Source organism: Hippocampus zosterae, chromosome 18 (genome assembly GCF_025434085.1).
Source record: "Hippocampus zosterae strain Florida chromosome 18, ASM2543408v3, whole genome shotgun sequence".
Taxonomy (NCBI): domain Eukaryota; kingdom Metazoa; phylum Chordata; class Actinopteri; order Syngnathiformes; family Syngnathidae; genus Hippocampus; species Hippocampus zosterae.
This window is the reverse complement of record NC_067468.1, coordinates 9,675,524-9,691,642: the sequence shown is the minus strand read 5'-3', so window position 1 is coordinate 9,691,642 and position 16,119 is coordinate 9,675,524. Positions and strand designations below refer to the sequence as shown.

General features: G+C 44.2%; 1 protein-coding gene across 6 annotated transcripts; it reads left to right on the top strand.

Annotated features, from left to right (window-relative positions):
• Positions 1–529: 529 nt before the first annotated feature.
• LOC127591013 (myocyte-specific enhancer factor 2C-like) lies at positions 530–15,558 on the top strand. Of its 6 annotated transcripts, XM_052050763.1 has the most exons (13): positions 530–669; positions 2,697–2,804; positions 2,886–3,078; positions 6,080–6,216; positions 7,045–7,248; positions 10,525–10,668; positions 10,853–11,021; positions 11,200–11,238; positions 11,308–11,465; positions 11,557–11,580; positions 12,502–12,631; positions 12,707–12,857; positions 13,604–15,558. In XM_052050763.1, exons 4-13 carry the CDS (start codon positions 6,163–6,165, stop codon positions 13,893–13,895), a joined length of 1,365 nt encoding a protein of 454 aa, XP_051906723.1. In that variant the 5' UTR covers positions 530–669; positions 2,697–2,804; positions 2,886–3,078; positions 6,080–6,162; the 3' UTR covers positions 13,896–15,558. The 6 variants fall into 6 exon arrangements, with proteins under 6 accessions (XP_051906723.1, XP_051906726.1, XP_051906722.1 ...); XM_052050766.1 differs by lacking the exon at positions 2,886–3,078 and having other exon boundaries at positions 11,311–11,465; XM_052050762.1 differs by lacking the exon at positions 2,886–3,078.
• Positions 15,559–16,119: the final 561 nt, after the last annotated feature.

Genomic DNA, 16,119 nt, shown 5'->3' with positions numbered 1-16,119 from the left:
ATAGCCTGCAAAACTTGCTCATGGCTGCCATGTCACTCAAAAGCAACACAACTCTCGAGATTTCCTCTTGTTTTGCCAAATGAGATTTGGGGCTTTGCTGGGTTGGGGGTGGAGTGTCGCGAAACTTTGTGGGCGTGTGAAGCCGTTTGAGATATTTTTGTGATATCAAGGAAAATAAATTGATGTGATTCTCCTGTCCCAAAGCCTTTCAAAATAAAATCGGGCTCTTGCTGGCGTCCAGCTGATCATGATTGATCGCAATGCTCACATTCATTTAAAAAAATTCCTTCGATCTTGGCCACCTCAACTGTTAAAAGTCGTTTAAAATCAACTGAGATTCAACACGCACACACACAGCATCAATGACGACTCAGCTAAATTTAGAAAGAGTGACCACGACAGGTGAGCTTCTGTCAGGGAGGGTGAGGGTTCATGTGTGTGCGGAGGGGTACTTTGGGGTGGGAGGGGTGGGTCACAGGGTGTGTTGTTCAGGGAGGGGCGGCGGGTTTGGACTACATCTGACGACTGGGCTCGGAACGCTGACCACTTGTGCATCGTGCCTCCTCAAGCCAGCTGGTCTGGCTTGCCCACTTGTTTGAGACGAGGAATCGAACAGGGAACCCACAGCTGGACCTGGTGGCACCTCTTCCTGGTGAAGACCACACAGCGGTGAGTCCATGTGCCAAACTCCTCATCTGTACAGGAAGTGACCCAAAAAAAGGTCTTTTAATGTCATCACGATAACATGCTAGCATAGTTAGCAATTAGCCAAAAATGCTCCTAGTGCCAGCTAGTCCGCCATTTTGTGTTACGAACACATACATACAAAGGATGCCATTGTTACAGTTTGACTATATATGGTAACATGATGTCACTCAAGTTTGGATCTGATGTTTTTTTGTTTTTTTTGATGGTGGAAGTGAATTCTGTGGACTGTCTCGTCAACTAGCTTTCTTAAACAAGTATTTGCGATGAACTCTTGCTTTAAGAGAACAGGTTTACTAGTTAACTGCAAGCGACTACTGCACACCGTCTCTTTAAGATGGTTGAGTAAAAGTCATGAGCTACTTAGCTAAATTTCGTATCATATTGTCCATGTAGGAAGACTATTCTCGCAGGTAACGAACAAAGTAATTAGCTGACTTCTTGTGATGACAGCATATATTCTCTGATCATGTCTACTCAAGTTAAACAAAGAGACACGGGTAACTAAACTTTTTATGATTTACCATCTCATTACTCTGCTCAAGATAAATGAGCAAGAAAATTAGCTTACTTCTACCACTTTTGATGTACTTTAATTATTAGTTTCTTTTTTGGATCATTTCCTGTTATTTGGATGGCTGTTTTGGCTAAATGAACAAGCTAACTACAAATGCAGCTCAATGTGATGCACATCAACCCAGATGGGAACACATGGCCAAGGAGTGAGAAGGGGTGGGTATGGCCACCTGTGGCCACCACATACAGTAGTTCCGCCCCTGGAAATGTGAACCTATTTACTGTTGAAAAAGCTGGAATTCTGTGGTATTGTTAATCAAATAAAAATATCCAAATAATTAATCGGTGTTTAATAATTATTATTTAATTAGTTATTGATTCATCGTAGTTGGCATTTCATGTACAGATGTGTGATTCAGTGGGAAGCCCAGAGGCAGATTACATTGACATGGCAACACGTCAAAGCTGCTATCCAATGAGCATTAAATTGAACAGAACACGACGAATGATAATTAGCAAATACTTCAATGATTGGCTTCCAGCCCCTTGGTGTACCTAATGAAATGTCTAGTAAATGCATCTGTGGGTCGAATGTGTCCACTGAGTGGCGCCAGTGCACCAATCAAAAGTGTTGATCACTGACAGTTGACAGTTCACTATCCTTTCACTCCCACATCAATAACATTACCCGGTCCGCTCATTTCCACCTTCGCAATATAAACCGCCTCCGTCCCTCACTCACTCCGCACACCACCGCTATCCTTGTTCACAGTCTCGTCACTTCCCGTATTGACTACTGCAACTCACTCCTCTTCGGTGTCCATCAAAAATTCCTCCATAAACTTCAACTTGTTCAGAATTCAGCAGCCCGGATCATCACGAGAACCCCCTCCTTCCATCATATCACCCCCATCCTCCGACAGCTCCACTGGCTTCCTGTCAAACTTAGAATCAACTTCAAAATACTTCTCTATACATTCAAAGCCATCCATAACCTTGCGCCCCCCTATCTGTCAGATCTTCTTCAAATCTCCATTCCCTCTCGCTCACTCAGGTCCTCATCCTCCCTCCACCTTTTTCTACCCTCTGCCCGTCTCAGTACAATGGGGTGCAGAGCCTTCAGTCGCTCTGCCCCCAAACTCTGGAACTCACTTCCTCCCAACATTCGTAATATTGACTCTCTTTCCTTATTCAAAACCCAGCTCAAAACCCACCTATTCAGACTTGCCTACCCGCCTTAAATCTTTCTTTCTTTATTTATTATTTTATCTGTGTTTTATTATTGGTCTTGGCTGTACAGTGTCCTTGAGTGTTGTGAAAGGCGCTTACAAATGTGATGTATTATTATTATTATTATTATCAGTTTCACTTGTTGAAACTTGTTTTCTCCCGCAACTTGAGTGACGTCCCTGATCTTGTGCGTGCGTGTGCTCATTTCCTGGATGTGTGTGGCCGTGCGTGCGTGTGTTGTCCAGGTGGTTGCGCGCGCGTGTGCCCGGGCTGGATCGCCGCTGGACGGACACTCGGGAACGAGCAAAGACTTGTGGCGGGAAAGTCATGCTGCACTAAAACACGCGTCAGAGGTGAGCCCGTCGAGCGCGTGCACGTGATTATACTCCCACGCGCGCGCCTCATCAAGGCTAATCCGTCGTTGCGTTCGAGAGGTCCGCGAACGCATCGCGTGTTGTGTTGAAGCGCGTCCGTCCGTGGAGCTCATTCGTTTGGTGGAGTGTTGGGACTTTTTGCGTCCCGATTGCGGAGCTCTCCAGCCCGGCTTTGCGCGGACCTACGGCTGGGATCGGAACCCTCGGTTCCGGCACGACTCGGACACATGCCGACCGGAACAAGTTTGACTCGGTGAGTCGACTGCAAGTCAGTTATTCAGGAGACGCAATCATTATCAATAATCAAGTTGAAACAGTTTGCCTGCTTAAAAAAGGAGATATATGTAATGCTATTGTTGATGTTGTCATTTTCAGTAGCGTACTTAAGTGGTTTGGGGAAAACTCGAGCAAGATCCCCCCCGCCCCGCCACCACCACACACACACGTTTGACATTTTTCATGGAATATTAGTGAAGTCCCTCCAAAGGCATTCAAAGCAAAAGTTATTTGGATGATGATTATTATTACTTGCATGTACTGTATATGATGACTGCACTGCTGATGACATGACACTATCTTGTCCTTTCCCTCTATGGTTCACCAAATGTGCTTTACGGGCAACTGAATGACTTCAAAAATGTACATCATCATCATCATCATCATGAAGATGATGAAGAGTACTGGTGTTCAATCAGGCTTGCTGAAGTTGTTAGCGTGGTTAGCCTTTAGCCGGGTATTCCTGAAACACGTGTGTGAGGATGACGCTTGAGGTTGCCAGTCATCTTAGACAGGCACACACACACACACACACACACACACACACACACACGTGTCACTGGTGTCTGTTGTACATGCGGTGTGCACATGTTCCATGGCCGTCACTCTCGTGGTGTCAATCAACTTCTGAGTTGCGCTGACTATTCAGAGAATTTTATTTTTGTAAATTGAGTGACCGTGTGAAAGTGTACGCTTATCATCTGTATGTAACCTGCTATTGAGTGGCGACCAGTCCGTGTGCTCGATGCAATACGCATAGCGGACGGAGTAAAACGAGCAAAGATGAACAACAGTAAAACTCAAAATAGTGAATAGTGGTAGTTCGACTCTTGGCCCAATCGGGTCAGCATCAGTGAACTGCAGGGTGGCCCGACCGTTATGTGGTGGCCCCAGGCCATTGGGCCACCGTTAATGTCAGACCCCGAATGGAGTCCCTGACTCTGACTGGTGACCATCAATTGTCAATATGTATGTTTTCATTGATTGGTGACCAGTCCATGGTGTATTATTCATTTGAATAGGCTATGGCATGCATTGACACAATCTGCAGCTATGTCTGGTCCTCAGATGATGCTGTCATCATCATCAGGAGGTCTGATTGGTGACTGGTCGCCGGGCGAGAGTAAACATGCCACATGTCAGGAATATGTGAAGCATGAGTCCCCTGCGTAAATCAATTGAGCACCACTTGATCATCGTCCATGACAGCCAAGCAAGGCAGCTTGTGAGCTATTTTTAGACACCTCCCGAAATAAAAAGTGAACTTTTTACCCCAAATCACGACGACGCAACAAAGCGTTTTCAAAAGAAAAAAAGAAAAGATTGCCGGTGCTCCTTCCTTGGACATGCCACCTTAATGTGTTTACAAACCATAGAAGACGTCATTTGAGGACACGTGACTGTGTTACGTGTGCTGACACATTCAAGCCAAACAGGAAGTCGATGCAGGCCGCTTGCTCTTTTATCCACAACTACGCCATTGTCATTTAGGCCTGAACTGAACGGTGATTTCAATAATCACTTCATTTGCAGATTGCTATATTGATTTTCCGATGAATGTGGAAAAAAAATGTTAACCCTTTATTTAAAAAACAGGATATTATCTCAAATTTATCATGTAGAAAATGCACAAACTTAAATGTATTAAGTTTTTATCACGGGGTTGGTCTGTAACAGCCATCAGACAATCAGCAAAAATGTTGATTGTTTTTCAAAGTAAAAGTAGATTTTAGACATATTTTGTTTTATTTGTTGAACAACAACAATCTCAGTTTGGGCTATGTTTTAAGTTTTAATTTTCCCAAAACCATCTTTCGCACATTTCACAAAAAATAATAAAAAACCTTGAATTGAAAACCAATTTTCAGATACTGTAGAAGACAAAGAAAATTGATTTGGAGCAAATAACTTGCTTGCATTTTTGTGCACTCTGATTATTGTTGCCATAAATATCAATCATATTGTAAACTTTTCCCAACTGAAACTGCTGTTTTCAGCCCAAAAAGGTTTTGTTTTGTTTTGTTATTCCAGTGGAGGCGCTGAACCACGAGCAGTATTTTATCAAACAAAAAAATATTCTTCAGTCTTTTTTTTTTCCCCTCAACCTGTGCCGACCTTTGCGATAAAACTGAAATTGGAAGAGCTGAAACGTATGAACACGAATGGATGTTTGATACAAATGACAAAAAGTGACGTGAATCCGCAACTTGATTTTGTTGTTGCTTGTTTGTACTTTGGCGAGTTTGGCGAGAAGCAAAGAGGCCAGGTTTGGTGGCGGCTGCCAAGTAAAGCTGCTCCTGCGTGTTTGTGCTGGTGTGTGTACATCCTGTTAACCTGGCGACCGAGCGCTTAAGAGACGTGCATGGACGCCGCTCACATGGCGTGCGCACGCTCAGACGACCATGGAGCTTCATTTCAGTCACGCGTTTATTTTTATTGACAATTTTCAAGATGTAACATTTTTCTGCCTAATTCCTGCGTGGGTTGTCTACGGGTACTCTGGTTTCTTCCCACCTTCCAAAAAACATGCACGGTAGATTCAGGGAACACTCTAAATCACGGGTAGCTGAACTCTGGTGCCATATCCTGCCTGTTTCAGAACTCTCTCTACTTCAACATTAGGTGTATTCCATTTTTCCTCATTTTTTAATAGGACTAAAATGGAATACATTCATTTTTCCCCATCATAATTCTACACACAGCACCCCAAGCAGGAAATCTTCTAAATTTCCTGGTTGAATCTGAATTATTTTCATTCTTTCTGCTGCTACTGTCATATTTTCTGTTTTCCAAACGCCCCCAAAACTGAGGCGTGTCTCTGAAAGTGTGCCAATATAACCTCAGAAGACGATCGGAGGCAGTAAGATGGGGGCGTGTCCCCAGGATGAGTGGCAGCTTGTCCAAGCGTGCGGTGGCAACAGCGTCTTCACTTTTGCCCGGGTGTACTATGATTGTAACTCATGGTTGTTGTGTTTCAGACGTGTGAGGTGGCAGAGTCAAAAGTAAGACGCGACGACAACAAAGAAAGACAAATAGAAGAAGAAGAGAGAAAACACCCAAAATGGGCAGGAAGAAGATTCAGATCGCCCGCATTGTGGACGAACGCAACAGACACGTAAGCACAAACACAACTACCCCACACTGTAGCGTATCTGTGACGCCACACACGCAGTCAAAACAACGCGAGGTAGCGCCACTATCATCGCACAGTAATAAAAAAAAATAACTAGAACGCAACACTCATCACACTTTAACTCAAGACAACTACAATACCCACAATGCTCCAGAATGCCCGCAACCCTTGTGTGTCAGGTTTCAATTAAATAATTACCACTGTCAGATCATACAAGCATTTTCGACACATAGGACAGGATGTTGGGGTTTTATAATCACTGCAAACTTTACCTTAAGTCAATGTAAACTCTTGAATGAGAGTACACGTGTGTGTGTGTGTGTGTGTGCGTGTGTGTGTGTGTGTGTGTGTGTGGTCCCCACAGACATGAGTGACTTCTGGCTGTTGTGAATGGTTTTTCCCTTCCTGTTATGACAGGAAATGCAGGCACATGTGCTTCCTGATGGCGGGGCAGCACTGACCCTGCTGCAACCCCCCCCCCCGCCAACACACACAACATGCCAAGTGTGTGTGTGTGTTTTCCCGACTACGCTTGTCACACGTCAATCAATAGTTTCGTGACTGTCGTTCTAGTCGCTTGATGTACCTTGATGCCCTGGTATATGGGCAAGGAGAGCCAAATAAATGGACACATGCAAAATGGCAACACTCACTATAGGTACTGGTATAGACCACAACTCACACTAAAACGCACACGCGCAGCTCCGCACTAAGCAGGCGTCTAACGGTTATGACTCATGGCCGACCCACCTCCTATATGATTGTTAGCATTAGCCGCAATTCCGCTAACGGCTGCGTCGTTCCTCTCAGGTGACCTTCACCAAGCGCAAGTTCGGTCTGATGAAGAAGGCGTACGAGCTGAGTGTGCTGTGCGACTGCGAGATCGCGCTCATCATCTTCAACAGCACCAACAAACTCTTCCAGTACGCCAGCACCGATATGGACAAAGTGCTGCTCAAGTACACCGAGTACAACGAGCCCCACGAGAGCAGGACCAACGCCGACATCGTCGATGTGAGTCGCACCTTTACGCACGCACGGGGCCCACTTCATTAGGCACACCTGCAGGACAGCGCTGCCATATTCCGATATTCATGTTCTGATGCCGCATCATAACACTCATCTCTGTAAAACGACGCCATAGTATGACACACCAGTCACGCAGCGCTGGAACATAATCATCACAATGTAACACAACATTGTAACACAACAGGCATCACAGAGTAACACAAGTCCAAAATCCAACACACAACATCACGCTGCTTACACGACACCGTAACGTAATACTCAACACAACACGCTGTAACACGTCACAGTATCACACAACACTAACGCCACTCCCATCACGTAGTAATTCAACACAAGCATGTAACACTCACCACGACTGTAACACAACAGCACTCGGGACACTGTAACGCGACACACATGAACACAACAATCGTCACACTCTACCACCACATAGTATTTATTAGACACTAAAATAACAGAGATTGTAAAATAAAACCCATTACTCGTCTTTGCACTGTAACACAACAATCAACTCCTTGCAACAGTAACGCAACAAACACATTGTAACACGATTTTAGGAAAGCACTCGCCGCACTGTAACAACAACACACTGCTACACAACAATGGTCACGTTCGCGTCATGATGACAATTTGACAGTGGTTGTGTGCAGGTTTGGAGTGATTTGACACAATGTTGGGACAATGTGTGTGCACACGTGTCCTATGTGCAGGTGTGTGTTTCCACGCGGCCCACCTCATGGCCCGACACACTTGGGCATCTTTCGGGGGCTGCGTAATCTGCCTTAATTTTGCCTAATCCCGCCTAATCGGGACTAATCTGACGCTATCCGATTGCATCTTGTTAGCGTAATCCGGGATGGGTGCCGCCTCAGGGCCACACTTCCAGACCGCCAGAGTGCACTTCTCCACTTGTCCAGCAAGGCAACGACGTTGCGTTGCCGCGGTTTGGGTTTGGTGCCGTGTTGTATTCTCGTGTGTGTATATTCTCAATTTGCGTTGTGTAGTATTGTCTTGTGTTGTGCGCTTTTCTGTTGTGTTTCTGGCATTGCCTCCCGGTGTGCTGTTTTAAATTGTGTTATTGTATGATGGCTTGTGTTGCGTTGTCTTCTGTTGTGTTATGTTTTGAGTTGTGTTTTCTTCAATCGCGTGCTGTGTTTTTTTTTGGTTCTCGTGTTGTGGTCTGTTGGGTTGTCTGTTATTGTTTTGTTGTCTCGTGTAATCTTAAATGTGCTGTACATTTAAAAGTCGCTGACTGACGACATGAAGCAATGACGGTCAAGAATTTGGTGTGCCTCTTGTTTTGCCTTGTGTGACTCACACACACGCGCACACACACACACACACACACACGCGCCAAGTGTAGCTGGTTTGTGTTGGCGGCGCTCCCTCCCTCCTGCTAAATGGCTGGAAAGCAGCGCACTGCTAAAAATAGAACACAACGCCTAAGAATAGCACTCGTGGCTGTGGCGTCAATGTGTGTGTGTGTGTGTGTGTACATGCCAACGGAAAGAATAAAGACAAGAAACAATGAAGGCGTACCACTTTTCTTTGATTGCTGACCAACCAAAAAATATTTTAGTTCCTTGTAAAGTTCCTGAACTTGTTTCATCTGCACCTAAATTCCGTAATTTTCAACTCTCAGTACTTCCTTTCATATATTCCCAGACATTTTCAAAGCATTATACTTCCGTCACATAAGTTTGTTGTTGTTGTTTTTTCCCTTGATGAATTACTCCAGAACTAACGTGGCCAATAGTTCTTGCAGTCCTTCAAAAGTTTGGAGTTGAACGAACTATTCTAGTTCCCGGCACTTCCTGTTTGTACTTGAAAGTACAACCCCATTTGGAATACCTATTGTTTTCAACCCTGAGAAATGACCCCAGAACTAAATTGAACAGTAGTCCAAACACACAAATGTTCTCCATTAAACTTCTCCTTCGTCATTTATTCAGCGTTCCTTAGTCTTTTTCGGTTGCTCGTGGGTACCGAGCCAGTCTCACGTTATCGCATACAAACCAGCCACCGACCACCAGCGCAAGCGTGTCCTCCATCGACTAAACGACAGCTGCGCATGTCACCCAGGAGTGGCATTACTGTGTGTGCCTGTGTGTGTGTGTGCGTGAGTATTTGTATGCTTTTAAATTCGTCTATGTTGTGTATTTGTGTTTCTATGATCAGTGACCGCCTGATGACATACATGGAAAATTCAATGACTTCATGTGATTTCGTTCAGACAAAAATGTTCCAAAAGCTTCCAAATGAAAAGTAGCGGGGAGGGGGGGGGGTCGTTTGAAGAGTTTATTATGTGTAACGATTGCGCCCTCTCGTGGGCAGACTAGTCATTGGAGCCATATTTTTTATGTTACTTTCAGCCTTATGAAACTTGCATCCACCCATCCAGTATTCGAGTGTGCTAGAGTCACAAATATTTCACACTCATAGTCACATCTATGGACAATTTAGGGTGTTCAATTAATGTACCATCCATGTTCTTCGAATGTGGGAGGAATATGTGAATATATATATTTTTTAACCGTACATTTCAAGTAAAAAATAGACTCATAAGAAAACATTTGAATTTTTTTTTCGAAAAGAAAGTTGGGGTGTATTTTTAACAAAAAAATAGATTTGTGTATTACACTGTATATTGGATAGAAAGTTTTAAAAAAACGATATTTCCAAAAGAGTTGCATATTGTAAGGGGCAAAAAATAAAATGTAATGAAAAAAAATTCTACCCCAAAAATATTTCCAAGAAAAAAATGTTTAGCTGTGGTTCATGAAAAAAGTTTAATATTTTCCTGCAAGGGCGGCCCGGTAGTCCAGTGGTTAGCACGTCGGCTTCACAGTGCAGAGGTACCGGGTTCGATTCCAGCTCCGGCCTCCCTGTGTGGAGTTTGCATGTTCTCCCCGGGCCTGCGTGGGTTTTCTCCGGGTGCTCCGGTTTCCTCCCACATTCCAAAAACATGCATGGCAGGCTGATTGGACGCTCTAAATTGTCCCAAGGTGTGATTGTGAGCGTGGATGGTTGTTCGTCTCTGTGTGCCCTGCGATTGGCTGGCAACTGATCCAGGGTGTCCCCCGCCTACTGCCCGAAGACGGCTGGGATAGGCTCCAGCACCCCCCGCGACCCTAGTGAGGATTAAGCGGTTCAGAAAATGGATGGATGGATGGATGGATTTTCCTGCAAAAAGTTGTGTATTGTCAACGAGCTTGTTGAAGGTGTGATCCTCCAATTTAGTGCATGTGAATGTATTTCCAGACGTTGCGGAAGAAAGGCCTAAGTGGCAGTGAGAGTCCCGACATGGAGGCGGACGACTCTGCCGGTCAGAGCCCCGAGACGGATGACAAGTACCCTAAAATCAGCGACGACATTGACCTGATGCTCAACAGGCAGCGGATCTGCGTGAGTTGCCATCGCCATGACGACAAGCCATCAGTGCTGACAGCAGTTCTCATTTGCCGACAAAAATCCCCCCCTTTTTTTTAAACAAAGAAATTATTTTTCCAAAAATTAACTTGCTTGAAAAAAACCTTCACTAAAGGGCAACTTAAAAAAAAAATGTTACCCCGCCCATCCCGACCTGCAGGGTCTGCCCGCATCCAGCTACGACATCGGCCTGAATGCCTCTCCGCTGCTGTACTCGCACCCTGGCATAGGGGGCGCCGCAGCCAACCACAACCTGCTGCCCATCCACCACGCTTCAATGCAGAGGAACGCCATGTCCCCCCAGCGCCCCCCCAGCGGCGAAGATGCAGGTCTGTGACCGCATGTGAATCATTACCAAAATCCAGGACCACTCCCAAAGCCTATTCGATTTAGCAACATGAAATTTGATTGACATGACTGTCATAAGTAGAGCCACAAAAAAACCTCACAACTTAACCATTTGTTTCAGCAACGTGACATTTTGAAAATTAAAAATTGTATTTTCAGGCCTGTTGGGCTCCGAGCTGACGAGCACTGTTAGTGTGGGTAAGTCGTAATCATCATCATCATCATCACAGTGGAACAACAAACAATGCAAAAATGTTTCCCCTCAAGCAGGAAACGGCGTCTACAGCAACCAGTGCCCCTCTCCTCCCATGATGTCACCGGGGGGTGCGTCTAAGAGCAAAAGTCCGCCAATGATCATGAGCCGCAAGTCCGACCTACGACCCCTGATGCCGCCCGCCAACAAGTGCAGCAACATGCCGACCATCGTGAGTGTTTTGACACATTGCATCCACTGGAGTAAAAGGTGTCTTTAACCGACTAATGCCAGTCTGCACCTGACTTGCTGCTGCCCTCTAGTGTGAGGACTTTGACCTGATGTTGGTAAGTCTCACACGTTGACGTTGTGTTGTTCTTTGTGTGGTAGCTAGTTCTCGGTGACATCCTCACAACTTCAACACTGCATTTAAATCAAGTATCAGGAAATTTTGACCAATGCAAAGAGGTTTATGATTCATTTTTTAACTCTCCAAAATATTCTTGAAATCACCATCAGACTTTGATGCCAAGCTCCGCCCACATTTGGTGGCCTGAGCAATAAAGCTACCAAATTCAGCCTTGTCAATCAAGTATTCCGGCGTCAGAATAGACCACTTCCTCTTCATTTTGATGCTTTTAGTCCTTCAGATGAAAAACTACTTTCTGTGAACTCGCCCGTCATTCTCAAAGTTTTCTAGAAGGATGCTGAAGTACAACTTTATTTCTTGTAAAATGTAGATTTTATTTATTTATTTGGGGGGTAAAAAAAATATATATGTGTACACCCCCCCCAAAAAAGTGTTGTTTTTTTGAAAATATAGCATTTATAAATAAACATGTTTAATACAATATAATGCAAAATAATATAGTATATAAACATTTTATTTTTTAAACTAACCACTCTCCATTGCAGATTCCGGGTTTGCAGTCCTGCTATGTCAGTTTTTTGGGAGGAGGGGGTTTCAGTTCAGTTTCTATTTAGTTCTATCTCTTCTGTTCTGTCTAGTACTGTCTTGTTTTGTGTGTAATTCCACTGTGGGCCAGTAGTGGGTGGCACAGCATTACATTGGACACTGTACATTTGGAAGAGTTAAAAGAGGACATAGTTCAAGTTCACCCTAGTTTTTGCTGAAGATGACTGAATGTCAACTCTTCCTTGCTTCTGCTTTTAACAGCCACAGGACATGTCGGCTTCATTTTTCTAACACTGTGTCCCAGCAATCAGGATGAAGATCGTTTTTTGGGGGGTTTTTTGTGCTTCTCTAGAACGCTCGGATCAATCACTCCCAGACGGCACAGACGCTGTCCAGTCCCTCTGCATGTGTATCCGCCGCCGCATCTCTTCCCAGCTCCGCTATGGGAGGCTACCCATCCTCTCTGAGCTCCTTCAGCACAGGTGAGTCTGCTCATCCTGGACAAGATGGCACCAGCGCGAGCCAAAGCTGAAGCGGAACCTTTGTGTACTCCTCAGAGTTCTCGCTGGGTGGCGAGGTGGCCTCCCTGATGGCTTTCGGGTCAGCCGGGCTGGGCTCCGTTGGTGGCTGGCAGCAGCAGCAGCAGCACCAGCAGCAGCACGTCCACGACTTGCACAACCTGCACAGTGTGCCACTTGCTCACATGGGGTGAGCAAAACTAAAAAGACACTTTATTCTGTTCATACTGCAATTAGTTTCCAGAACAAAATGCCTATTTTTCTACTTATAAGCAGTTTAATCTCGTAGCATTACAATCTTAAGAAACTGGTCAACTTTACTAGCCTTGACAGAACTCATGGAAAGCATTACGGACTGCATAGACTACAAGAATGACAATAGGGCTGTTTATTAACCTGCAAAAAGCATTTGATACTCTAAATCATGACAGATTGGCCAGTGAATATGACTAATTGCCTGAGGAGTTCTTGGAGAAAAAAAAGATAGCAGTTTATAAAGCTGAGTATGTCGAACTGTGATTGCTTGGACATTGTATATGGTGTCCCCCAGGGGTCACTGTTAGAGCCAAAGTCATTTATCCTAAATTAACAACTATTAAGTTTGTGACACAAAAATTCTAGTTTCCGTTGAAAAAAATTGTGTAAATTTTATCACTCCCCCAGAATTAAGGAAGGTAAAAACATAGTTTGATGAAAACAAGTTAGCAATGAAGACATTTTATCTTGATAACTGTAAATGGAAATATCAACCCCCCCCCCAAAAAAAAAGATCGTAGTGATTGTAAATATGTATAGAGAGAGTAAATGAAATCAAGTCTCTTGGGGAAGCACTTGTAAAACCAAATTACAACCATTGTACATACTGCAAAAAAAAGCAATGACAATCGTTCATAATGTCAGATTACATCACCACACATGGTTGTCTGTGTCTTGCAGCAACTTGTGTCAGAACACCAACCTGCACTTCCCATCGGGCCACCAAAACCTCCAGATCAAGTCAGAGCCAGCCTCGCCCCCTCGAGAACGTCCTGGGTCCAGCGTGGTGGGTGCACGTCCGGGCCGCTCGCCCGCCGGCAGCGCCTCCAGCTGCGGGAGCTCATACGACGGCGGTGAGGAGCATGACGCCGCCGGTTGCGGCGACTTCCTCCTGCGGCCGCCGTCCAATCAGGATGAACGCCGGAGCCCATCCGTCAAGCGCATGCGGCTGACGGAGGGCTGGGCCACATGATGCTGAGGGGGCGGGGCTTGTCACACAGGTTACCTTGGAGTGTTTATTCAAGAATCATCTCATTGGCTGTGTTGGGAATGTATCACTGGTCATTACAGGGGATTTTTAGTGGCACTATCTCGGTCTGTTATTTCCAAATCTGTATGCGCTGTAGCGATTAAGGAGTCTGCAGTGAGCAAATGATTGATGATGGAATCTTTCACTTATTCTCGACTCCCTAATCACTACATTTGCATTTCTAGTGGACTTTTTAGGAAATATCTAGGTTCACAACCTAAAGATCCCGTTATAATGATGAGGTCATGAGTAAATTCTAAACACAGTCCATGAGCATATTCCTAATCCCGTTATGCTTTTGTGTTTGTGAGGGTGCCGGTGACAAAACGGCCAACAAGCGGTCAAGCACTTGTGAGTCGAAGCTCATTTGTAAAAATCGACAATCGCTGAGAAGAATGTCCCCCAAAAATGACTGGTTAAGTGCCAGCTGAGTAGAGCTAATGCTTATTTGTAGTGTATGCACCAATCAAAGCAAAATTCCAACAGAGGAACCCCAACCATCAAATGTGACTTTATGAAGGGGAAATTTGAAAACTAATCCCGAGAAGTTATTAATTTATTTATTACACTGTAATTCAAATTCTATACAACAATTTTTTTACAAACAAATTTGGACTCGAAAGACTTTAATCAACCACAATTTAGGACACATTGCCAGAGACAAAAATATATATATACTTTTACTACTTACAATGAACTTATTTTTCTTACCTGATAAATAAGTTCACAATTATTTGGGATCTAATTATATTTCGACTTTCCGATGAGTTTGACGTTTCCACCTCATGCAGATTTGCGGCCATTTTGTGGGTGGTGGTCACATTTAGTTTTGTTTGTTTTTGTTTTAAAACCAACAAATATGAAAACCAAAACGAGGTCCAACTTAGGACATTCGCTACCACTTCATTCATAAAAGTCTATTAAACGTCAATTAAGATGGAACAACGTTGAGACGAGAAGAGAGCGAAGGTCAATGAGCTGACAGGAAGTGAGAGAGTGACAGGAAGAGGAAGCACATTCGGGTTCGCAAGAAGGTTGCCAGGAAAATGGGAAAAAGTGACAAGTGAAGGGGCGGGGCCAGGCTGGATGCAGGAGCCAATGGGCAGCCGGCTGTGTGTGACGGCAGCGTTGCAAGCGAGGCCTATTTATGCAGTGTGTGAGCTTTTAGCTATTAGCTTGTCGTGCATTAGCCTTTAGCTTCGTATAGGAGGACTGCGGGACAGTGACGACTTGAAATGTTTTTTTTTTCTGTGTCCTGGAGTCAGAGCCCACGCGTTTGCCATGGTGACGCCACAAGTAACGCCATTGGGTGAGGTCGTCCTTAATTGATAATTCAAGTGTCCGCGTGCGTATTCATGGTAACTGCAAGAGATTCTGACTCGTGCTTCTGCTTAGCTTTTTGTTTTCTTATTTTGTTTTGTTGAAGCTGAGGGTTGTTGAAATTTGAATATTTTGCTGATCAAAAATGTATATTTGGAGGCCCAACCCTGTTTTCAAGTCGCCAGGACCCGACCGGTTAAGAGGTAGAACCCAACCGCGTTACGGGTCGCAATGTCGCTTGACGTTCAAGAGAAGATTAAGGGCAGAGCCCGCCAGTTTACCCTCCCCCCCTAAAAAAAAAAAGTTGAAAAAAATATGTTTTGGATCAGAACTTGCTGGGATCACACACAGAACAGACGCACACACATGCATACATACGAAAAAATAAAATATTACCGCTCTGCTCAAAATCTTGCTGTTTTGTTTCGTTTGTGCCAACGAGGTCGTCCAGGCAGCTGCAATCAGTCGCCACCAGGTAGAGACAAAGTTCAGCAGTCACGATGCAACATTTTGGACTTCGTGGGTTTCGATCGATTTTTAGGGTCTTTGTTTACCTTAAGGTGACATTTGATGTGTTAATAAACCGCACTTATATGACTTCAAAACAAAGAACTTTGGTGACATTCATGACAACATTTATGACTTTTTATTGTCTTAACATTTAATTGCTTTTGAAGAACTTATATTTTTATGACCGAATTAGCTGTTATGACTTAATGACATCTATTAACGTTTTCGTGATTTCTAAACATTTAATGTACAAATAATTTTTAATCAATTTATCACATTCTAATAACTTGATAAACTTTGCAGGCCACACATAGACATACAATAATTTACACGATTT

What these genes read in the sequence shown, in the direction of transcription:
- LOC127591013 (XM_052050762.1), top strand. Translation starts at nt 6,163, where the DNA reads ATGGGCAGGAAGAAGATTCAGATCGCCCGCATTGTGGACGAACGCAAC. An exon ending in CCAACGCCGACATCGTCGAT is followed by an intron (nt 7,249 to 10,524) that starts GTGAGTCGCACC and finishes ATGTATTTCCAG; the next exon opens with ACGTTGCGGAAGAAAGGCCT. An exon ending in AGGACTTTGACCTGATGTTG is followed by an intron (nt 11,581 to 12,501) that starts GTAAGTCTCACA and finishes GTGCTTCTCTAG; the next exon opens with AACGCTCGGATCAATCACTC.